The 25,058-nt window shown below is 51.6% G+C and overlaps 1 protein-coding gene and 1 non-coding gene across 2 annotated transcripts; one reads left to right on the forward strand and one right to left on the reverse strand.

Annotated features, from left to right (window-relative positions):
• Window positions 1-5,492: 5,492 nt before the first annotated feature.
• On the forward strand, window positions 5,493-24,791 carry LOC122739482 (RNA-binding Raly-like protein). Its single transcript, XM_043981213.1, has 7 exons — window positions 5,493-5,907; window positions 17,197-17,275; window positions 21,184-21,234; window positions 21,380-21,525; window positions 21,893-22,006; window positions 22,642-22,811; window positions 23,586-24,791. Exons 1-7 carry the CDS (start codon window positions 5,493-5,495, stop codon window positions 23,622-23,624), a joined length of 1,014 nt encoding a protein of 337 aa, XP_043837148.1. The 3' UTR covers window positions 23,625-24,791.
• TRNAG-GCC lies at window positions 19,912-19,982 on the reverse strand. The gene has a single exon. It is a non-coding gene; the product is annotated as a tRNA-Gly (tRNA).
• Window positions 24,792-25,058: the final 267 nt, after the last annotated feature.

The raw sequence follows: 25,058 nt of genomic DNA on the forward strand, positions 1-25,058 counted from the left end.
TAAGAGAAAAATGTAGGAACAGGGCAGGGTGGGAAGTGGGGGAAAGTCTCAGCTCAGTTGGCAAGAGCAACAGCAGCAGTATCAGAAAAGTTTCTCTTAGCTGTGAGCAGCAGTGTGTGTGTGTGTGTGTGTGTGTGTGTGTGTGTGTTGTGGTCCCCTTTGGTAGACTGTGATGAAGCCTTTTGACTCCTCTCAATAATGCTTTTAAATTCATAAAATAAAATACACAGGAGAATAAAGGAAACCAATCATATTGAGATGCATTTTTGCCATCCAGGTTTGTCAATAACCCTGAAGTCTATTAACAGTCTCAGGGACAGCTAGGTGGCACAGTGGATAAAACACCGGCCCTGGATTCAGGAGGCCCTGAGTTCAAAGCCTGCCTCAGACACTTGACACTTACTAGCTGTGTGGCCATGGGCAAGTCACTTAACCCTCATTGCCCTGCCAAAAAAAAAAAAAAAAGCTAACAATTACTATGCACCAGGAACAACACTAGGAGCTGGGAATGCAAAGACAAAAATGAAAAAAAAAAAAGGTGTCAAGTGTCGTCAGAGAGTCTATATTCTGTTGGCAGAGACGATTTGTAATCATACTCACAAAATAAATGCAAGGCAATTGGGGAAGGGGAGGCACCAGCATGCTCAGATCAGGCCAGGCTTCATTGATCTGGTGGCATGAACTAAGTGTTGAGGGAGGCTTGGGACCCTAAGAGGTGGAAGGGTAGGGGAGGTATTACAGGCATGGGGGACTGCCTGTGTGTGTGAGGAAGAGCAACAAGTATTAAGTGCCTACTATATCCCTAGATGCTGGGGATACAAAGAAAGGTAAAAACAGCAGCCCACAATCTAATGGGGGAGACAACATGCAACTGACTGATAACTATGTACAAGCAAGATCTATGGAGGATAAGTTGGAGATCACCCAAGAGGGAAGGTTCTAGCATTGAGGGAGAGGCTTTTTTTTTTTTAAGTGACTTGCCCAGGGTCACACAGCTAATGTCAAGTGTCTGAGGCTGGATTTGAACTCAGGCCCTCCTGAATCCAAGGTCAGTGCTTTATCCACTGCGCCACCTAGCTGCCCCGAGGAGGAGGCTTCTTGAAGGAGGTGGGATTTTAGGAGATTGGGGGGGGGGGGGGGGGGGACAGCCTGAGATAATGCCGGCAGCTGGGAGGTGGAGTAGCTTATTTGAAGAACAATGTCATTGGATCATGGAGGGGGACTAAAGTGTAAGGCATAAAAGGTAAGGTTACATGCAGGTTACATGAAGGGCTTTAAAAGCCAAACAAAGAACAGCAGGAAGACAGTCTGTCTGGAGTCCAAAAGCAGATTACTAAGACTGGAAGGTAGGTTAGAGCCAAGTCATAGAGGTCTCTAAATGCTAAATAAAGGCGTTTTGCATTTGATTTTGAGAAGCAGCAGGGAGCCACTGGGGTTTATTAAGCAGGGCAATAACACAGTCAACACTTCAGGAAAATTACTTTGGCAGCTTTGTGGAGGGATGGATTTGAGACATGCCACGGAGGTAGAACCCACAAGACTTAAAAAACAAACAAATAAATAGATAGCTAAATAAATAAATAAATGTTCAGATAAATAAATGAGTGAACAAACAAATGAACAAATGAATAAATAAAAAGGAGGAAGAAAAGGAGAAAGGAAGAAGAAGATCTAGCCTTTATATAGTGCTCTCATCTGATTCTCAGAACTGACTTGGGAGCTAGGGGCTATTATTACAGTGGAGGAAACTGAGGCACCCCCAAGGTTAGGTGCCTTGCTCAATATCACACAGCTAGTATCTGATGCAGAATTTGAACTCGGGTCTTCCTAACTCCACATCCAGCACTCTTACTTATTCTGAGACCTAGCTGACAACTGATTGGTTATATGGAATGAAGGTTAGATTAGATGAGGACTTCTTAAACTTTTCCCACTCTTCCATCCCTTTTTATCTGAGAAATTTTTATGTGACCCTGGGTATATAGGTATATAAAATAGGTATACAAATGAAAAATTTACTGCCAAATTTTTTGCAACCCCCACATTGTTATGTGACCCCATATGGAGTCGAGACCCACAGTTTAAGAAGCTTTGGATTAGATGAGCTTGAAGAGCCCTTGCAGCTGTAATTACCTATGACTCTCCTATTCTACAGCCAGCTTTGTCTCTTGTCTCTGCTGCCAAAGTATGGCTGGAAAATGAGGGAACTGAGATTGTGGGACAAGGGGTATCTTTTTTTTCTTTTTCTTTCTTTTTTTAATTTTTAGTGAGGCAATTGGGGTTAAGTGACTTGCCCAGGGTCACACAGCTAGTAAGTGTTAAGTGTCTGAGGCCGGATTTGAACTCAGGTATTCCTGACTCCAGGGCTGGTGCTCTATCCACTTCGCCATCTAGCTGCCCCGACAAGGGGTATCTTTGAAGAAGGGCAAGAGAAATCTGTCCCTTTGGGCTAAGCTGTAGGAGGGCCTGCAGGCGGCTGGGGTGGGATGGGGTCTGATTCTGAGTCTAATATTCTGGGGTTCTCTGAGTAAGTTAATGGCTCAAGGTACCAATCTCTGATTCTGTAGACCCAAGGATTATAGCAGACACTAGAGGGCACTCCAGGTTCTTAGCACCCTAGCAAGGGCCCTGGGAGTTGCCCCCTCCATCACTTACACGCCTGGCTGTTAATGAAACAGTCAACAAACATCTGTTGAGCCCCAGAGTGCTTTGAATGGTGCCAGGTTTTGGGCAGCATGCCTATAGAAAAGAAATAAATATAGCTACCTATGTGTCCTTGGGCAAGCCACCATACCTTTTTGGGCCTCAGTTTCTTGATTTGTAAAATGAGGAAGTTGAACCAGATGACCTCCAAGGTCCCTTTTACCTGTAAAATGATAAATCACAAAACCCTGAGACCTCCAAGAGGCCTTGGAGGTGTAGTTCATCTAGCCCTCCCCTTCAATCTAGTTAATGTCAGTCACTAAAATCTTCATCTTTCAGCTTCCACTTTTCCTGGCTCCAAATATTTCAAAGCCCTTTCTCTTTTGACCCTTACACAACCATCCTGTGACAGAGATTAGGGACGGTGTAATTATCTCCATCTTATAGATGCAAAAACAGACGCAGGAAGGTTAAATCATTTCCCCAAGGTCACAGACTTCCCACTGTTGAAATCTGGGCCATAATTCAGATTTTCTGTCTCCTAGTCTAAGGGTCTTTACACTAGAAGAAATGTAGCCAGCTAGAGAGCTTTAAGCACATTTTTTTTGGGGGGGGAACCTCATTCTCACTGCTGCCTAATTTATTTATCCAGTTAATCATAGTTGTACACGTGTGTCCTTGTTAGCTCATGTTTGATCACTCATTCCTTGTTTAAAACATTTTAATCTGAACTTAGATGCCAAAAAAGAGCATTTCCATAGACATAGCAGAACACACAAGAAGATTCTATATAAAATTGTGAATTTCCATTTCATATGGCTTGATTTTTTTTTAAAAAAGCACATAAATTCTACATATTATTTCTAAAATTGTTCTGCTTATCTGTTCTCCCTTCTAAATTTGATTATTCATTTTTGCAGAGGGAAGGGGAGTTTTGGGTCCTTTCCTTCTCACTCATCCCAAGTCCTAATAGAATCTCCATCAAATCTCCCCTGGAGCCACCCTCTGTCTCATCTTCTCAAGGTGCCATCAGTGTCACCAGTACAGTGGAACATCTTTGCTCCTGAGGCGAATGGTCCTTTCTCCCAGAATCTTAACAAACCCACTACATTCGATGACCAGGTTTGGTAGGCTCAGCCCCTGTTGCCTGGTCTGTGAAATGCTTTAAACTCTTTGAAGGTGGAGATGGAGGATATATTTTCTTCCTCCTGCGTCTTTTGATCTCTCTTCTTTTCTCTTCTCCACCTCCCCCACAGAGAGCCAAGGCATGACGGATGGTTATTGGCATTAATCTGGAAAATGACTTATGAAGATGGATGATGTGAAGGTTACTGGTTCCTCTTTGCTAGGCTTCAGTAACTTTTAATTTATTCTCCCCACCCCCACCCTTGGCTTCAATCTTCTTCCCGTCTGGATCAGTTTAACCTGTGATGCTTCCCATCCAAACCCAGGCAAAGGCATTGCCATGGGTTCACACGTTTACACCTAGGAAAGGCTGCACGCTATAGGTCACATTGACACACCCACACCTTGGTGAAAACCACTCATCTACCTGCAACAGAAACACAGCATCACAGGGTGTTTGATGTGTGCATCAACAGGCCGATCCCTGGCGCCCAGCACTCAGTAGGTGCTTAATAAATGCTTGTCCATTAATTGATCCCTTGAGAAGCAGAGGAACAGATTGAAAATCAAGAAAACCAAGGGTGGCCCATGGGGAGGTCAGAACTGAGAGACCATTTTTAAGTCAGTCCCCTCATTGGTCAGAAACTGAGACCTAGGGAGATTAGATGAACTGTCCAAAGTGACACTGTTAATTAGTAGCCATCCTGGGAAAGGGGTCCGGGTCTCCTGACTGGTCCTCTATTCCTTCCACAACCCTCCTCCACCCATGGCAAGACTCTGTAACGGAGGGATTGATTTTGCCATTCAGAGGAATTAACCTTCATTAGAGCCTTGGTCTTTTAAAGGTGTGAAGTATGCTAATTGACAAGAGACCGAGAGAGGGAGAAATGCCTGTCTGCCCATCTCCCTAAAGTCCAGCTAGCTGAAGGGGGAGGAGCCCTCCCTGCTGTCCTGACTCATCCAAATCTTTGCCAAGGGAAGCAGGCCCAAGAGTGGCTCACGGCCGGGCCTTCTGGTTCTCGTCTATTCCAGTAGACATCCTCACAGGTGGGCACTGAGGTTTGGGCTTTGACATAACGTATGTGAAGTGCTCTGCGAACCTTAAAGGTGATTTACATGTCAGCTATTCGAATGATTATTTTTTATTATGATCACACCAATATTCTCCTTCCCACCCGGACGAAATAGCCGGAGAAATGCATGTGGATTCATTACGTGGACGTGCTTGTGTGCTCCTGGATAAGCAAGTCTGCGCCTGGGGGCGTCGCGTCGAGAAGCAGACGTGCACGCGTGTGAATATGCACGCGTGGCCCCAGAGCCGGTGCTCACGCATGCAGCATATGAATAGGCACGATTGTGCCCGTGATGCATGCAGGCAGGTAGGCATAAATGCATGCAGGCGCGGGTCTCTCAGGAGGCACGGCTGAGCACGCACGCACGCACAGGTGAGTGCTCACAGGTGCCTGCACGAGGGAGGCACCGGACAGTTCGGGCCCCCTCCCGCCGGCTCCTCGCTCGCTTCTCGCGGGCAGCAGCCCCGCCTTCCCCGGGAGCTGGCGCCTGGCCCCGCCCCCTTCCCTCGAGCTCCGCCAGCCCCGCCCCTCGGGCCGAGCCTCGGCCGCCGCCGCCGCGGGGGAGGGGAGGCGAGGAGGGGGAGGAGGAGGGGGAGGAGGGAGGCCGCCCGCCGCCCCCGCCCTCCCTGTGCGCTCTTCGGCGGCGGCCCCATGTCCCCGGGCCCGAAGCCCCGCGGCGGGCGGCCCCCCCCGCGCGCGGCCGAGGTGGGGCGCCTCGTGTCCCCGCCCCGCGCTACCGCGCTCCCCCGCGCCCGCCGGGGACATGGTACGTTCCAGTGGCCCCGCGCTCAGCCCCGCCGGGGGGGCTTCGGCGGCGGTGGGGAGGACGCGGCGGCGGCGGACGAGGGGCCAGGGCTCGGGCCGGCGAGCCGGGGCCGAGGGCGTAGCAGCGAGCCGAGAGCCGCACCCCCGCCGTCCCGGGCCACGGCCACGGCCACGGTCACGGCCACGGCCACAGCCGGCAGCAGCAGCGGCGGCGGCGGCGGCCTCGCCCCTCGCTGGCACCCGGCGGGCCCCCCGCGGGCTGGCATGACTCTGTTCGGCAGCGAAGAAGCGTGTCGGAGATGTGAGTGCCGCGCGTGGGCGGGCGCGTGGGCGCGGGCGGGGGGCGCGGGCCGGGAGCGCGCAGCGCGGCCCCCTCCCGGGCCGGGAGGCCGCAGCTCGCGGGAGCGCGCAGCGCACCCCCCCCTCCCTCCCCCGGCCGTCCCCACGCGTGAGCTCCGCGGGGCCTTTGTTCGCGGGGCGGGGGCCCTGCTCTGGACCGTTGGGGGGCGGCGGTTAGCGGGGCCGGGCCCATCGGGCTGGGCCGGCCGAGCCGCCCCGCCCCCTTTGCCCTGCCTCGGGTGCCCCAGCATTTGACCATCCCCGCCCCCCGCCCAGATCCTGCCGCCCCCTCCCCCAGGATCTCCTCGAGGCTCGTCCTTTCCCCGGGGAAACTGAGGCCCGGGGCTGGGAGGAGACTTGGCATCCAAGGAGGTTATGGAGAGGGGGACGCGGGGGGGGGGGTCACGCCCCAGGACCTTCAAGTTCAGGCCGTTGCACACGTGCAAGGATCGAGCTGTGGCCTGGGACTCCGGGGGTGACCTCGAATTTCAGCCTCTGTAGTCTATAAAATGGGCCGTGCTTTACGGAGCCGGGTCCGGGGGGTCCTGGCCAGTAGATTCCACTTTCCATGGAGGTGGCGAGGACCCCCGTTCCCCCCCCCCCGGGGGGATGATACACCGAGGACAGAGACGCAAAGCACCCAGCATTCTAGATGCTCAGGGAGAAAGGCCTAGGGAGTGGTTCACTTGGGCTCCCACGCTTGGCCCTTCCAAGGTCCATCCTCAGCATGGGGATAAGAAGTGCTTCCAAGCTGTGTCCTTCTGGCCAGATTTGTCTTTGTTGTCTCCAGCCCACTCAATGGGTAGAGTTGGCAAATTAATGAACTTAAGTGGGTCCCAGCTTCTTCATCTGTAAAATGGGCCGGTTGCACTTGACTAGAGGGTTCTTTTAGGCTCTAAATCCATGATCCAAGATGGACCAAGGAGAAATTAACCCCACTAATACTATTCACCCCATGCCTATTAGCAGCAACCTTGTCAGCCTCTGACTTTTTCATGTGCCTTTTTCTGTGCTATTATTGTGTGAATGTATCTTTGAGTCTTCATAAGTATATTTAATTTCAAGAAAACCTGTCACTAGGTGGAAATTGGAACTTGAAAACAGATAAATTAAGGGGTCTTAAGTGTCTGCACCACTGATGAATTCCTAGTCGACAGAGCTGCTCTCAGGCACCTGAGAGCCAGTACTCAGCTTCTCAGAAATCCTGGTCGCCTCCAGCAGGGTGATTGTACACTGTTGGACTGCTTGTCTTGCTTGGGCTTCCCCTCAGAGTGGTGCTAGTTGAGGTGATGTTTCACATGGGTGTCCCCTCTGTGTCTGATGGTACAGACCACTGCTGTCCACAGGCCTCCAAGGGCATTTTGGCAGGCAGGTGAGCAAATTCGACCTCCCCAAGGGGAAGGAACAGCCGAGATCAGCTGGGTGTGTTTAATGCTGACTTGTAGCAGGGTCTTCCTGGGGTTACTGGGCCTCTGAGATCACGGAGGAATCCAGGCCGGCAGACACATGAAGAATCCATTAGGTCACATTTTGTTCTTCCCATGGTTAAAGGTTAAAAATGGCTCCCTTTGTAGTTGACTTAGTTTGAGACTAACCACCGTGGGGGGTCTTTCCTCAGAGAGAGACCCTCTGCGACTCATTATTTTGGAATCTTTTATCTGTTGTGCTGGGCTTTCTGCCCTAACCTCTGGGGAAAATCTCTTGTTCCGCAGCTCTCTTTTCATCTAAAACATTTAATCACTTGTCTGCCTCATCTTCCTCTTCACATTTTTCACCCCCCTCGTTCATTCCTATTCTTGGAGTTTTGTGTCCCTTCTCATCTCTGCAGCAAGCAGTCTGTCCCTAGTTTTTCCTCTAATCTGGTCTTTTACACTCCCATTTTTGTCATTCACTCCTTTCTCAGCCCTCTTGCTCTGCTTTTGTAGGGCTAGCCTAGGGTGTAATTCAGTTGGGGACACGAGGCCTTCGTCAGTCCATTACAAACAATTGGCCCTTGTTAGGATCCTGGGTGTCTCTGAGCTACTTCTCCAGGAGGGGAATGATTGGTGCTGTGTTATGGCATTTCATTGGACACAGCCGATAAGGATGTGGTGGAGAGGGCCTTAGATTTGGGACCAAAGGGTGGGCCCCGAGTTCCAGCCCCATCTCTGCTCTTTGTTACCTGGGTGATGCTGGGCGAGTGGCAGCTCCTCATTGTCCAATGAGGGGGAGAGAGCTCCATGGGCCTCCCAGCTCCAAATTTAGGACCTCATACTCCTAAGCTTGTAGCCATAGGGCAGAGGGAAGGAAGCTAAGCTGTCTATCCAGGCCCAGCCACTGCAGCTGGTGAAGTGAATCAAGAATGAAAGGAATGACCAATCAGGAGCCCATCAGCCTGGGTCTTGTGTTCATTGTCCTTGGGGTATAACCTTGAGCATTTAGTGACTGAGCCTCAGGTGGTCCCTCCTCAGAGTTGGAAGGGCCCGATGCAGAATGCCCTCTGTGACATCCCTGCAAGGGGGAGCCCACCACCTCCTGAAGCAGACCGCTTTTCCTTACAGTTGAGCAGACTGCCCGTTCTGGGCAAGGCACAGAGCCTTCACAGATGCAATCAGGGCTTCAGCCTGGTGCTAGGGATAGGAGAGAGGGTTATGGCAGCCTCAGGGAACTTACACATCTTAAGCACTTAATAAATCCTTCATCTTTTCGTTCATTCCCTGGAGGGAGACACTGTGGATGTAATTGTTAGGAGGGTGGTTCTTGTTCCAGACCTAGAGTTGCCCTTTGCCAGTCTCCTCTTTGTTCTCACTCTGCCCTTTTGAGAGGAGCAGAACAAACCTAATCTCCTTCCACATTCAGATACCTGGTGACCGTTACTGTGTCTCTCTGAGTCTCCAACATGCAACCTCTGCCAGACTGAGGGAATCAGTAGGTAGAAAGCCTGTTTTTCTATGTTAGGGGTAGTGCTTTTCCTCCTTCCGTAACAATACTGTGAAAATTAATGAGAAAGAATATGTGACATGCTTTGAGTTCCTGTGAAGAAAAATGGCCGAATAATTATGGGTGGTGTTTAGTTAGCATCTGGAGATGCCCGGATGACTGTGAAGGCTTTTGTACTTAAGTCCTTTTACCCTTAGTGGCAGAGTTTTTAACCTGGGGTCCACAGGAACACCCCACCCCCCAAGATTTCTAGAGGCCTGTGACCTCAGTGGGGGGAAAATGATACCTTCATTTTCACAGATCAGTAAATGAAATGAACTGAGCATTGCCTTTAATTACTAAAACATGATTGTGAGAAGGGGTGCTCAGGCTTCACCAGCCTGCCCAAAGGGGAGGGGAAACGTGCCTGCTTAGGCCCCTTGATTATCTATTTCTGCCTTGCCACCCTTCACATGCCCTGTCACACACCTCTTGTTCCTTAACTATTCCCCACTGTCTCTGGAAACCCAAGGGTGAGTTGGATTCAGGTGCTAGTTGGGGAGTCCCAGAGGGCCTGGACCAGCCAGCTGCCCGCTGCTGCTTGTTTAACAGGTGTGGGAGAGGTGTGTCAGGGTTGCCCCCAGGGAACCTTGGGCTCCTCTTAGTGAGAAGTGACACTACTTTTGTAGTTGGAGTATTCCCTTGTAGAGAGCCTGGCTGGACTTGTAGGTACAGCCCTCCTAGATAGAATAGTTCTCAGTGAAGTGGGTTGGCTCATCTCGGCATTTAACCTGTGGCCTCATTGGTCCCATCTTTCACTTGTTAGTTCTGTGTATTCAGCTCGATATAAACAGTCAGATGTTTGTCATAGATGGCTCAGGGAGAGTGTGAAATTCACAGATAATCAAAAAACCTCATCTTACTAATAAGTTACTAATTTAAAAGTACTGAAGTATACCCAGGACTGTCCTGGGGGGGGGGGGGCGCGGCACAAGGAAGGACTGAGGCGTGTCTCAGATGGTTCCGGCCGACATTTATGGGCAGTCGAACTGAACAGATGTGGAAATCAGACCATTCGCCAGTGGTGACCAGTAGGGAGCAATTGCTTTGGTCCTTCGTACTTGTGTGGTGCAGAGCTCTGTGACTCCCTCTCCCACCTGGTAAATGGTTTTAAAGAGTTGCCAGGGTCCAAACACTCATCCCACCATGTGTGGCAATTGTTTGATCAGATAACAGTTTGTCCCAGGGCCTGTGCTCATACATTTAGAGCTGCAGGGTGCCTGCTTCATTTTACAGGTGAGGAAACTGAGGCTGGGATGTTCAGGAGCTTGATCGTGATCTCACAGCTAGTGAGTATTGGCGTTAGGGCTACATTGACAATGTTCTGTCCACTAGACCCAGTTGACTCTCAAGAGGTGAGATGAAGGCCTGGTGAGGCACTTGGAAGTCCAGTCCATAGCTAACAGATAACCACCTTGAGGTCATTGAGGTACTCTTTTCTTGTTGCTTGTTCACACCATGTAGAGCTGGGTCAGGTAGTGAATGCCAGCAGAAAGATGGGCAAGAAATGAAGGGCACAGATGAATCGCTCATGACGCAGCAGCCCATGGAAAGCCAGTGTGTAGCTCTGTTTCTGTGGGCCTGCCCTGTGCCTTCTGGCCCAGCATGCTGGAGGACCAGGCTGCTCTAAATTAGAGTCCCTGGCTTTCTCATCCAGCCGTCCCCTGAAACAGATACCAAAGTCAAAGTAGAGGGGCTTTCAGAAGAGCCATCAGTGGTCACCAGCCACATGAGATATGGGTGTAGGCCAGGGCTTCTTAAGCTTTTTCCACTTGCCCTGGGTATGTGGGCATATAAAATCGGTAGACATCACCTTTTACTCTTGGTCAGATTTTTTGTGACCCCCACATTGTTACATGGCCCCCTATGGGGTGGCGAACCACAGTTTAAGAAGCCTTGGTCTAAGTCACTCTAGAGAATGCACATCAATATGTTGATGTACTTAGAGAATCCTGAAGAATCAACTAAAAAACTACTTGAAACAACAACTTTAGCAAAGTCACAGGATATAAAATAAACCCACATAAATTGTTAGCATTTCTATCCATGACCAACAAAGCTCAGCAGCAAGAGATAAAGAAATTCCATTTAAAGTAACTGTACAGAGGCAGCTAGGTGGCTTTGTGGATAAAGCACTAGTCCTGGATACAGTAGGCCCTGAGTTCAAATGTAGCTTCAGACACTTGACACTTAGTAGCTGTGTGACCCTGGGCAAGTCACTTAACCCTCATTGCCCTGCCCTCCCCGCTAAAAAAGTAACTGTAGATAATATAAAATACTTGAGAGTCTACCTGCCAAGACAAACCCAGGAACTCTCTGAACACAATTACAAAACACTTTTCACACAAATAAAATCAGATCTAAATAATTGGAAAAATATCAATTGCTCATGGATAGGCTGAGCTAATATAATAAAAATGACAATTCTACCTAAATTAATTACTTATTCAGTGCCATGCCAGTCAGACTACCTAAAAATTATTTTATAGAGCTAGAAAAAATAACAAAATTCATCTGAAGAACAAAAGATCAATATCAAGGGAACTAATGAAAAAAATACACAGGAAGGTGGGCTACCCCTACCAAATCTGAAGTTATATTGTAAAGCTGCAATCATCAAAACTATTTGGTACTGGCTAAGAAATATAGTGGTGGATCAATGGAATGGGTTAGGCACAAGAGACACAGTAGTAAATGACTATAGTAATCTACTGCTTGATAAACCCAAAGACTCAAGCTTCTGGGGATAGGGACTGAGTATTTGACAAAAACTGCTGGGAAAACTGGAGAGTGCACATCAAGAGAATTTTGAGGCTTCCATTTCATACTCAACAAACTGTCCAAGATGATAAAAGATGAAAATAATATTGGGGGGGCTGTGGGAAGTCAGATACAGGAATGTTGGCGAAGCTGTGAATTGGCCTAACTGTTCTTGAAAAGTTTGAAGTGACATGAGAAAAGGCTCTGAACTGTTTCCATCCTTGGTTCCATGAATCCCACTTGAGGGCCACATCTCCAGGCCTTCAGGGACAGAAAGCCCCAGTGTTCACATGCATGTTAAAAACACTGCTTTTTATGGGAGTATAAACGTGAATGGGGGAAAAACTGAAGACGCTTCATTTTGGGATAGAATGGAATGAGTCATGAGATGTGGAAGCTGTAGGACAGTGGCTGATTTTCAGGGGTGGTGGGAGTTTCTTGACTGAGTGTTTCCTGTACCAGTGAAGTCATGGACCCAAACTCTTAAGGGAAACACCAAGTATCATTGTGTCCTGGGTGCTGACCACCTTCCCAGTCTCTCTGGGCTCTTGTCCCTCTTCTAGGCTCACTCCCTCTGCGTCTCATACTGATATTCATGCTGGGAGGTTAGGGTCCCCTAAAGGGGTGACTGCTGCTTTGGGTTCTTAGGAGTAGCCATCCTCCTAACATGGTAGGTTGTGGGCCCCCACCAGTGTGCTTCCATGGGAAATTCAGAGACTGTGTGTAAAGTCAGTGGAGTCAGGAGCCCAGTGACCACAATCAGGGAAAGGAGAAACTCAGAAGTAAGTCCGACTCTGATGTGGTGGTTCCAGAGAACAGAGCATGGGGAGTCCTTCTTTTTGGCAGAGAGGCCAAGAATTCCTCACGTTGCATCCCTGGTCAGGCAGAGTGAAAACAAGGCATCGGGAAGACTTTTGTTTTTTAAATAAGGTACCTAAGATATCCTCATTCAGCCTTAAAGACTCTTACTGAGGGGAGACCTACCCACTTTGGAAAGGCCCGAATGATTGGGAAATTTCCCCTTACAATAAAACCTCAGTCGGCCTCTTGACACTTCCATTCTTGGCTGCCGCTGTTGCCATCTGGTCCAGACACAAGTCTGGCCCCTCCTCTCCATGCTGGCTGTTCAGGTGTTTGAAGTTGAGGGGAGGGCTTGCTGCAGGGAGGTGGGTTTCACTGGCATCAGTGCTGGCCTCCACTAACCAAGATAGTGCTTCTTCTCTACCAGAGCCCTGGGTCTTGAGTTGCAGCGGCTGAAAAATTAATCATCCAGCAGCTCAGCTGCTTCTCTCCTTTCCTCATTGGTTCATTCGTTGGGCCAGATGTCAAAGCTGCACCAAATCATTAGGTCAGACCTGGAGGTGATTAGGGTGTTCCTTAGAAAACTTGTTTTCTCTTCAGGGTTAAGTTCAAGAGCTGCTCTAGCTATGAAAAAGTAAATTAGAAAGACTTACCTGGGACACGGGTGGAATTCCAGAGAAGAGGTGAGGACAAGTCGGGTGATCCTTGATTTGAAAGTTGGGCAGTGAAGATGTCTTGGGCACCACACAGGCTGCCCCGTGTTGCATAGCTTTCCCGGGAGTTTGTCTTTGTGGCAGCTCCTTCAGCTCTCCAGATTGCTCAGGCTGTCCACTCCACTTGCAAACACGCTCTGGGTTCTGTCTCCACCTGGTGGGCATGTGTTATCTCCCCCTCATTTGTCTTTGCAGAGTGCTTGTTGATGATCGACTGACTCCAGAAACACTTCCTGGAGGCCTTCACTTAGACAGATTCCTCAGAACCCAGCAGAAGGAGACGCCCAAGGATTCAGCTTGCTTTTAGCTCCACCTCCTGACTTTCCACTTCTCTGAGTCCTTTTCATTCGGTCGCAAGCTTGTAAGTTGGTGTACATTTTTATGTTTGCACCAAAGAAAGGGGGTGCCTTGGAGTCAGGAGTTGGCTTTGAATCTGGGCTCAGGTGCTAATGAGCTGTGGAACTTAGACCAAGTCAATGAACCACTCAGGGCTTCATATATTGAAGGGATGGGGCAAGATGTTCTCTCGGGTCCCTTCTAGCTTTCCATCCTACCAACTACGAACATCAGAGTTTAGAATCTAATGGCCAGTGGCTCCCAGAAATGTTCTGAAAAAGGCCACCTTTTTATGCCTTCTGTTAAATCTGATACAGTAAACATTAAATGCCACATTGCTAAGGCACTAGGGGTACAAAGACAAAACAATCCTTGTTCTCAAGGACCTCACCTTTTACTGGGGGGATACATTGTGTACGCAGGTAAGTAAAGATAATTTGAGAAAGAACAGAGGGTAGAAAAGGAATAAGAAAAGGCGTACTGGAAAAAACGACATCTGAGCAGGATTTTGAAAGGGGCTAAAAGGCAGAAAAGTATATTCTGTCCTGATTCAGTTTGCCAAGTGTTGAAATGCTTGGCTTCTGCTGTGGGTGGAATATTGAGTTTGGCCATTTAATTCGGAACATAGGTGATGTGTGTGAAGTGTGGTGACTTGAAATCAAGCTGGGGAGGGAGGTGTGAACCAGATTGTCGAAGAGAGAGTATGCCAGTCCAGTAGGTATTTCATCCTAAAGGTAGTAGGGAGCCATTGAAGATTTTTGAGCAGGTGAGTTAGTGGCATGGGCAGAATTGTGTTTTAGACATATTAACCTGCCCACGGTGGAGGTTGGATTGGAAAGGGGAGAGCCTAGAGACACCGATTAAGAGACTCTTGTAATAGCCTCTGAGAGAAGGAGGATCCAAATGAGGAGTGTGACCATGTGACATAAGAGATCTTGTGGACATAGGTTGGAGACTGGCCAGGCTGGAAGCGGGACAGCACCTGGGGAGCTCTTGGTTCCCATATGACATCAGTGCTGACTCTGTGGAAGTGATGTCCACACTTGACCCACCAGTCTGCTCCAGTACCAACGCTGGCACCCTTTGGGATGGGAGAGGTGATGTTCAGGGCAGAGTATACTTTTTATTTATTTATTTATTTATTGCAGGGCAGTGGGGGTTAAGTGACTTGCCCAGGGTCACACAGCTAGTAAGTGTCAAGTGTCTGAGACTGGATTTGAACTCAGGTCCTCCTGAATCCAGGGCCAGTGCTCTATCCACTGCGCCACCTAGCTGCCCCCAGAGTATACTTCGGAGTGCTCAGTGAAGGGCGGGGAGGGCTGCCCACATCTTTAGAGGTGCCATGCCCATCTTGACCCTGCTTTGGTGCTCTATGCCCGGTCTTCTGGGGGTCTCTGTGTCCCAGGAGCATCACCTCCCTGGCCCTCTGCAGAACGTTCTCCCTTAGAGTGCTCGCCACACAGGAGCCTCTGAAAACATGTTTCCTGTGGCTTCACTCTCCACTGCTGTTGCCCGCTCCTCAAGGAAAGCTTTCTTGCTGACGTCCCTTGTGCAGTGCCTCCCACTTGATAGATGGGGGTGCATTTGGTGTGCTTTGTGCCCCATTCAGAGAACACTTCCTAGCAACCTGCCTGAGTGCAGATAGACTTTAAGGCTGGGCCATGGCATCCTGCCCTAAGCCCTTGGTTCCTTTGGTGATTGTAGGTTGGTGCCTCAGGAGCCTGCTCTCTCCTTCTGGAAGGGCTAGGACTGGATGTCCTGGGGACCCCTCAGACTCCCCAGGCTCCCTCCCCCAGGTCCCTTCCACAACAACCTTTACAGGCTTCTCCTGCTGCACTTGGCCCCACGCCCTTCGTTCAGCAGCACCGGCCTGCTTACTGCTCCTCCATGCCTGGCACCCTCTCCACTTACTTCCTCCTGACGCTTCGGCTCAGGCCCCTTTTCCCTCATGAGGCTTTTCTGGGTCCCTCCCCTTCCTTCTGAGATCACCTCCCAGTTACCCCTTAGGTCTTGTACTTAGGACCGTGGCGAGTCTTTCCTGGTAGAATGTGACCTCTGTGAGGGTAAGAACCTGCTTCCTTGCTTTGTCTCCCATGTTAGGACTGCCTGGGACGCGATCTGTGCCCAGGAGATGCTGCTTCTTTCTTTATATCATGCCAGTAATCCTGGGTTTTGTCTTAAAATAATTCTCGCTATGACATCTCCTTTAGTCAAAGTGATTTTAAGTATAGAGTGAGTTATCTAGTAGAGAGAACTGAAGTCAGAAGATCTGGGGTCATCCCAGCTCTGATCAGAGAAAGAGGAACAGGGCCCCCACATACAAACATATTTGCAGCTGCTCTTTGTGTGGTGGCAGGGAATTGGAAATGGAGGGGATGCCATCAACTGGGGAATGGCTGAACAAGTGGCGGTAGATGAATGGGATGGAATTGAGCTGTAAGAAATGGAGAAGGGGCTGGTTTCCTGAGAAACCTGGGAAGGTTTGTATGAACTGATGCAGGGCGAAGCGACCAGAACCAGGAGAACAATTGGTATGCAGCTTCAACACTGTAAAGAAGGGCACCTGTGAAAGCCTTGGGAGCTCTTCCAAAGGATTCTTCCTGACCGAGGGGACAGCTATAAGGGTAGGGGGCTGGGGGAGAAGGGCCAGGGTGGGAACATGCTTTTTTCTTGACTATACATTTTTGTAAGTTTAACATGTATTTTCTCAATGAATGAGGAGGGTGGAGGTGGGAGGGAGAGAATTTGGAACTAAAAATAAAATAAAATTGAATTAAAAACAAAGTCACAGCTCTGTCACTAAATTGTGTGGCGTTGTCCAAGTCACTGCATCTTTCTGTCTCCATTTCTCATCTGTAGAGTGAAGGGGTTGGACTGGGTAATCTCTGACATCCTTTACAATTCTGAAGCTGTAGACGATCTCTACCCTAAACTCATTTTTTAAAAAATCCAGAGTCGTTGGGGGAGTCTGACATGAGTTGTCAGTTTGCTGAATTCATGTCATTTCCCCTCTGAACTTTCCCTGAGGACCCAAGCCCAGCCTGCCCTTCTCACACAGTTGGTGGAGCCCAGCAGGGAGGCTGGGACTGGCAGGACCTCCTCGGCAGCTGACTGAGCCTCACCCCTCTGAGCAGGGGGCTGGACCCTGGCCCATTGTTGTCTGTCCAGCCCTTCTGGGTTTGGGAGGGTCAGGGGAAGGGGTGATGGACTGGGCGGGGCAGGGGGGTGGAGTAGCTCTCGAGCCTTTTTCCCTGTTAGAACCTTTGCATTTAGGTGCTCAGTCTTTCCCCCACAGAGATGAAGGCCCGGGTGCTTCTCTCCTGCCCTTTGGTTCCAGGGCCTGCTCCTGGAGAGATGCAGATCACTGACCTTAGGTTGGGGAGGGAAGGTCTAATGTTTCTTCTGGCACTTTTCTTTTCTGAACTCAGCATTTTCTGGAGGGCCGGGGAAGCACTAGTCAGTCTCAGGTCCTTTTGATTTGGGAAGGCCCTGGCCCATGGTCCCCATAGGGGGCCGGGGGATGCCACACCACTTTGAGCTAAAGCCTCCAGCTACCTCTGGTGGCGTTACACATTTTAAAATTTTCCGTTACTTTGATGGCCTCCTTCCCCTCCCCTTCTTGACAGTGCTAGCCTGCTTTCTCACGCTTCTGATTGCTTTCTCCCTCCTTTCTCTCTTTCTAGATTTAGACATGGCCAGAGACCCCAAGGGGAGCCGGGCCCGGCCTGGCCAGAAGCGACAGCACAGCGCTACCCTCTACCAGTGAGTCTCTTTCAGAGCTTTGGGGGCAGGCTGGCCTTGGGACCCAAGAAAAGTGGGGGGGTAGGGTGGGGAGGCCAGGGTGCCTTTCATTCCACTGCCCAGGGCTCATGACTTGTGCCAACCAGGGGCCCAGAGGCCACTCACTCCATTCCCCTGACCCAGGGCAGAATTCCCAGGGCTAATGGCTGTTGATACAGCACCAAGCAGGGTTCTCTAGCAAGAGTGTGTGCTAGCCAGACTCGGGATGGGAAGCTTCAAACCAGGTAGGACCAATTGGGAACATTCCTACAGGGGAATCTGGGGGCTGATGCCTTTGAAGTCTTGGCTGTGGCTGGATTCATAAAGCCGGCCAGACTTTCCCCTCCAGCACCCCTGGAGATGGCTCCTGATCTCAGCTCTCTCCTGTTATCCTCCCACTTGACTCAGCCGATCCCAGGAAGGTGGGCAGAGGTGTTGCCACCCTCCCACCAACCACTGGGGCATTCCCGAGTCTCTGCTTGGTTACTCACTCTTCATTAGCCTTGGGTGGGGCATTGAGAAATCTCCCAATGGGGAAACGAGTGGATGGTGGTGAGCCCAGCATGAAGGGAGGCCAGGCTTCCTTTTCATTAGGCTGCCGTGGAACGGGATGGGGAGGGAAGGGAAAGCAAAGGAGAAGCTACCGAGTGAAATCAGGCCGAGAGCCTTCTTTCTTCCAAGGGACAATGAGGCCGAGTCAGCAGGGGCAGAGAAGCCAGGGTGCCCAGCTGGGCATTGGTCATTCGCCCGTGCGTGTGAGAGTCCAGCCTCTCGGGGCTGACTGCTTTGCTTGTTGCCATGGGAATGGCCCTGGAGTGCTCTGGCCCAGACAGGGAAAGGGCTGCTTTCTTTCTCATGACCGCTTCTGTGGGCAGCTCCCTTCTTCCTCTGTCAGTGAGGTGAGCCAGCCCCAGCCAGTTAGACCTGGACGCCTTCCCTCATTGGTCTGTTCTCAGCGTCATCCATCAAGTCGGTTAGTCGAGTGCTACTGTCGGCTGTTCTCCACTGACCACACCTGCCCCTTCCCCCAGTCATTTCTATCTCCTGGCCTTCTGTTTGTCCATGTTATTCTCCACACACCCTCCCCACCTCCTTCAAGGTGTTGACTTCAGAGGTCTGTGGGCTTAAGCTTTCATTGATTGTCCTGTGGGGTGGGATCCGATTGGATGGGCAGGGAGAGTCAGAGAATGGTGATTGTGGGGAGGTACACAGCGGTTGGTCGTTCCAGATTTTGTCATCATGAGGGTGGCCTGGCTTTTGATTGGGGTGGGGTGGGGAGATCTCTGCAGGCAGAGGCTCGTTGGGCTTTCGGCTCTCCAAATTGAAGACCACATGACTGCTTGATGACTGAATTTTGGTATTCTCACCTCCATTCCCCCCATTTATTAATTGCCTCCTGTGTTATCATTGGGAAACATACAAATTCTGGATAAGTCATATTGTCTACCTTTATGAAGCTTTACCAAAGTAGGGCTGAGGGGAATGTGATGATTTCAGGGTCAGTGAGAGATGGACTGCAGAGAGATTTCCCTACTGTCTGTCCTCTTTGTTCTCCCTGTAACAGAAAAGGTTCAGCAACATCCATCAGACGTGCTGATCCGGGTTTGGCCTGGATGCTGAACTTGAACCCAGGCCTCTTAGACAGTGCTTGAATAATGACCGTCTGCTCACTCTCCCCTCCTAGCTGCCCTATCCCCATCAACACCAGCCTCCCATCCCCATGGCTCTCAATCTAGGAGTCATCCTGGACTCCTAGATATCTCTCCTTCCCCCTTCCCCAATTATCCAAGTTGTTGCCAAGGCCTCTTGCCTCCCCTTTGTGGCCTCTCCCAAACAGGCCTCCTTCTTTCCTCTGACACCCCTACCACTATGGAGCAGGCCCTGGTCACCTCATGCCTGGACAATTACAACAGCCTGTTGGGCAGCTCTGCCTGTCCCAAGTCTCTCCCCATTCCTGTCCATCCTCCATTCAGCTGACAGTCATCTTCCTAAAGTATGCCCAGGAGCACCCATGTCACCTCCCCCACCCCCTTGGCCCCCTCTCATCCTAGGACCAAATACAAAGTGCTCTGACTGTCGAAGCTCTTCATGACCTGATGGTCTCCTACCTTTCCAGTCTTCCTGTACTTCAGTCCCCATCACATACTCTTCCACGCAGTGACACAGGCCTCCTGGCTGAGCTCTCTCCCTCCTCATTTCCCTGGCTTCCTTCATATCCCAACTGAAATCCACCTTTTACAGCAAGTCTTTCCCAGCCCTTCTTAACTCTAGGGCCTTCCCTCTTTTAATGATTTCCTATTGTTCCTGTGCATAGTTTGGATCGGTTTGTTTTGCTTATTCTCCCCCCATTAGATTGTGAGTTCCTTTTTTTGTGCCTGGCACATAGTAGGTGCTTGATGGATTTCAATTGCCTGACTGGCAATTCATACCGAACTCTTGGCTGGTGTCTTCACACTGCTTTTCTGTTTGCAATGCTGCTAGCCCTGGGCGGAGAAGGCAAAGGGCGGGGCCTGCACACAAATGCACTTGTTCGGGAGGGTTGTCCTGTGGGCACTGGGAGAGATGCAGGGACTAAATGTAGAATGGAGGAGGGAAAGAACCTAAAAATGCCCAACTCTTGCATTGGCCGGGAATCGAACCAGGGCCTCCCGCGTGGCAGGCGAGAATTCTACCACTGAACCACCAATGCTCCGGCCGGGAGGGAGCCTGCTCCCAGCTGCCCAAGCAGTCAGCCTGAGGCCCCTGGTGCACAGCCTTGTGTCTTACAGCAGTAACTGCCCTGAAAGGGCCAGCGGAGGAAGAGGAGAGGGTGAGAGGAGGGCCCAGGGGAGGGAGTCAGCCTCCGGAGCAGTCCCTAGCTCTGGGTCAGAGGAGGAGCAAAATCAGCGGCAAGATAAGCGAGAGATGAGAGAGGAGCTCCATCTCCTCCCGGAGGGTCTCTGAGGGGCGCGGCCTCCTCTCCCCTTCCCCCTCCCGTCATCCATGGCTCCTCCCCCTGGAGGGTTGGGCCAGCATCTGCCGGGGGAGAGAGTCTTGTTGCTCGGATGCTTCCCTTGATGCTTGTATTTATTTTCTTTTGAAAAAACTCCCCTTGCTTCTTCAAAGCCCAGCCCTGGCCCAGATTTGTGAGGAAGGGGGGGGGGTCATTCTTGCCTCTCTTGGCCTGCGAGGCAGCCTTTGGCAAAAGCTACCTGGGCTAAGGCGGGCCCTTCCTGCCCAGCTGTCAGCCCCTCTCCTGACCGCTCCCCTGTACCTAAGCCTTCCTTCCCTCTGTTCTGAAGGCGGAGTCCAGCAGCCTTGGCTAGATGGGGAAGCGCCCTGAGTACTCCAGCCCCGACCCAGCGCCCCGTTCTGGGGCTGGTAGGAGGCGGGGTGGGCTCTCCTCTCAAGGCCACTCCTTGTAGGCCACAATAAGAGGAGGGGGAAGCTCAGCTGGACTAGCCCGGCATCAGCCTTCCCCGCAGGCAGTCTCCTCGCCGGAGCCCGCAGGGCTTCGTTGTTTTGGGTGGCGTTTCTGTGCTTCCCGTTTGCAAGGCTGGCACAGTGCCTGCTGTTTACCTGCTTCACTTTGCATCAGTTCAGAAGCCTTCCCACCCTTCTCTGTATTCTTCCTATCAGGCTCCTCCAAGAGCAGTGGCTACAGCAAGGCTGTCATTCAGCTAACCCTGCCCCTGCCCCTGTGGGGCATTGGCATTTTGTCTGGTTATGGGGAAATAGGTGGGGGTAAGGATGGGGGTTTTAGGAATTCCTCTTTAAAGAATTACAGCCTCTGCCCTGGCCTCATCTCCCTGCCTCACTTTCCCCTGATGTCACTTGCTTAGGGGCCCAGTTAGGGAGCATTTCTTTGGTGCTGGATGGTGACCTTTCTGTTTGGTCTGTTTTCTCTGCAGCAGTAACTGTGACCTGAACTATGAGCTGTATCGGGAAGACTTCCCCTACAGGTGGGTCCTTCCTCCCTCTCAGCTCTAGCCCCTTCCAGGAGGTGATGCCGGGGGAGGGGCACTCACCCAGCCTGAAGGCCTCCCAGGGAAAACGGGGGAGCGTGGCTGGAACTCCATTCAGGGAGCCCTCCACTGTCTTTTTTAGGGTGTACGAGTATCAGAGGATCCCTCCACTCATCAACCGTGCGCCGGTCAAGAGCAGACGCACCCACATGGGTTCAGGGGGCAAGAGTGGCCTCAATCCCCACATCCCTCCGCGAAGCAACAACCCGCCCCCCGTCCGGACAAAGTGTAAGCTGGGAGACTGGAGGCCCTTGGGTGGGGGTGGGGGGTCCTCAGAGGCGCACTGTCTCAGGAGTCTTCTTGTAGGGCTCTTTCCCGTAAGTGGTTTTCAGGCGGGGTGCAGACATGAGGTGTCGGCTTCTCTAGAGACCTGCACTACCTTCCCTCCCCTCTGCTTCCAGCTCTCTGGGACCCCTCCCAGAACGGCGAGAGAGTAGGCATTAGGGAAGGGGGTCTGTGGTAGAGAGCTAAGCCTGGGCCCCCTTCCCCGGGCCTCCTCTGGAGTCCTGGCCAGGATGCCTGCCGCCTCAGCCTCGGGCCCAGCTCTGGGCCACTTTTCTGAGCACAGGCCATTGCTCTCCCTGCCCCTCCACAGTAAGAGCTGAGGAGCTGCACTCCATCAAGGGGGAGCTGAGCCAGATCAAAGCGCAGGTGGACAGTCTGCTCGAGAGCCTGGAGCGCATGGACCAGCGGCGAGACCGGCTGGGAGGTAAGGGAGCCCTGGGGGAACCCCAGGTCAGGCATCTCATGCTGCTGCCGGCCACCCTCCCCATCCAGACCTCCACCCCCTCCCCTTCATTGTGTCCTGCAGATGCCCCCTTGTAGAAACGCCTGGAATGGATGAAGGGAGAGATCCCAGACTCCTCAGGTTCATCACTGTGCCTTACGCTCACATAGCGCCTTACAAGCATCATCTCATTTTATCCTCACAACTCTGGCAGGGAGGGGCTGTCTCTATGCCCATTTTACAGGTGAGGAAACTGAGGCAGGCAGCGGTGAGGTGACTCGCCCAGCTGGTAGGGGCCAGAAGTTCCATTTCAACAAGGGGCTTCCTGACGCCAAGCAAGGCACTACCCACTGCTCCACCTGAGTCCTGTCACATCTGGGCTCCAGAACATCATGAATCCCAGTTTTTACCAAGTTCATTCCTACCAGTGGCAGGCAGAGGGGCACCGGTCACAAGTACCTGATGACACGTGCTTACTGCTGCCAGTCTGATGGTGAAGAGGGGGCCCATACACCCAGGCCTTGCAAGTAGGGCCCAGCCTCCCACTGCTGGCCTGGCGCTGCCCCGCAGTCAGGAGAGGACTTATCCTTCTGATCAAGTTGGTTCTTCTTGCCCAGGGGCCCAAGACAGCGAGAAGAAGACGGCCTCGGCCAGCGGGGAATGCTCCAGCGCAGTCGCGGAGACCCAGCGAGAGCCCCGAGGCAAAGAGAGCCCTGAGCCCAGGGCCCGCGGCCGCAGGGATGCCGACAGTGCCGAGGAGAGCACAGACACGGAGGAGGCCGCCAGGGTCTGTGCCCTCTGAATTCCTCTCCCATCCCACAGCTGCTGTAGAACTGGGCCCGGTGACCTTGTTCCTCCCCTACTCCCTCCTGCCCCTGGGCTGGTTGGGGGAGGTGCTGAGCTCCCATGGGCCTGGAGCCCACGAGAGGGAGGAGGAAGGGGCTGCTGTACACCTTCATTCAGGGGAGGGAAGGATTGGCCAAGCTCTGGGATGAAGGCCCTATGAGGGGCTGAGATGCACCAGGCCAACCATAATGGGAAGGGCGCCAAGGTTGGGGGAAAACCAGATCAGCTCTTGGGATCACACACTTCTGAGTTAGAAGACTCAAGAGATCAGTTAGTTGAGGTCTTCCCTCCCTCCCTTCCAGCTGGCTCATTCAGCTCTTTTTTGGGGGGTGGGGAGGGAGGGGAGACCAATTACACTGAGGAATTCTCCTTTGACCCAGCCTTGGATGCTGGATGCTAAGGTTCTTGGGGATTCAGCTTGGCGGTCTGAAGAGAGAACAAGGTCCTGGCATGTGGCTGGGCACAGATCCCCATCTCCATCCACTGGGGCCTTTTGCCTGGTGAACATTCACATTAGGAGAGGTGCTTTCATAGTGGCTCTGAGTTAGATCCAAGGTCGATGTTTGGGTCTTCTTGGAAACAAGTTTTTAGAAGCCCACATCTGACTTAATTTTTTTTCCCCACACATTTAACTCCTCTGAACTCTTGACTTGGGACCTCCAAAAACAGCCGAGAACCCTGGGAAGGTCTAACTAAACCTTTTTTCCCCTTACAGATGAAAAATCACACATCAGACCCTGATGGGAGCCAGTAGAAGCTCGGGGGCCCTTTCCGTGGCCTCCCCAGGTTGGATCCTTTCCTTTTCCTGTGTTTGTATTTCTTTGCGGCCCCCCAGCCAGTGCCACGTGTAACCTGCCCTCCAGTCTCCCTGCAGTTACAGTAGAACTGGTGTTCTCCAGCCAACTTTGTCTGCTCCTTGACCACGGGAGCTGCTGGGTGTCCCTTGTCCTCTACAGAACCTGGGCCGAAGTCCCTGAGACCCAAGCCTAAAAGTATGGCTCTGGGGAGGCATGAAAATCCAGCAGGTCTAGCATTCCCCTTTGAAAATCACCCCTCCTTTCCTCTGTGCTGTTTTCCCCACCTCATGAAAAAGGGGTCCCCTTGGTAATAAGACTTGGCACATCAGGGGCATCTGGGGGAAGAGTCCGGGCAAACGCCTCACTTTCTTTACAAAGATGCTCAGTGATAATTTTCAGTTCCCCACCTTTCCTGGGTACCCATTCAGCATCTCTTCTTGGGGAAACATTCCCGGGGTAGAACTGGCACCATCCCAGCCCCATGACCTCTCTGGCACAGTCAGCTTGTAATAGTATTGGCTCTTTTCCTGGGTCCTCCTGGGCTGCTCCCTATGTCAGCCATTTAACACAGAAAGCCCATGTTCCTTCTGGGGCTCCCTAAAGCTGTCCTCCACTGCAGCTGGTGTGCGGGAGATGTTGGCCATCTACCCCCTGGTCCCAGCAGCCTGAGGAGTTGGCTTTGGTATCATTCTGTGCCGCCTCTAGTCCCTGAGAATGCCAGCCAAGTCAAGCAGTGGACAGTGCCACCTCAGCTCCCCGTGGCTCCCCAGGGTGTCTCCTGTTTTGCACTACTAGCCTTCACGTGACCCCTTTCTCTCCCCGTCCCTACAGAGTTCCGTCCCCAGTGGTGCATGGGAAATGTAGTTCTGTTGCTGACAGGTGCGTTTCTGCCCCACAGAAGATCCAGTCAGGCTCTCGGTCAGTGTCGCCCTGCTTAACCCTGTTATCTCTGCTTTCCCACCTTCCCCCCAGGCTGTCCTTTCACGACAGGTGTAGTTCATTCTCACGTTCAGTTTCTAGCTTGTCTCTTTGCTGGTCCGATACTGTGTCTGTATTTCAAATCTGCTCTGGAGAAGTGTATTGTGTTGAAAGGAAAAATTAAAAGTTTGTATTTCTTTTCTCTGGTTAAACGGGTGTCGTGGATGTATGTGTTCCTTCTCCTCTGCTCAGCCATATTGTGGCCCAAGCAAGTGGAAGCCTGTGGGCCCCAAGGTTTCCTCTCCTGTGCTGGAGATCCCAGAGCTGGGCCCCAGAAAGAAGTCCAATGGAAACGCCGTTAGGGTCTTTGCCCTGCCCCACCCGCCTGCTCACGATTGCCAACAGCTGCTTCCTTCTTAGCAGACCCTGGGATCTAAGACCCAATAAAGTCACACTTCCTAGTGCCCTTGGCC

Source organism: Dromiciops gliroides, chromosome 2 (genome assembly GCF_019393635.1).
Source record: "Dromiciops gliroides isolate mDroGli1 chromosome 2, mDroGli1.pri, whole genome shotgun sequence".
NCBI classification, from domain to species: Eukaryota; Metazoa; Chordata; class Mammalia; order Microbiotheria; family Microbiotheriidae; genus Dromiciops; species Dromiciops gliroides.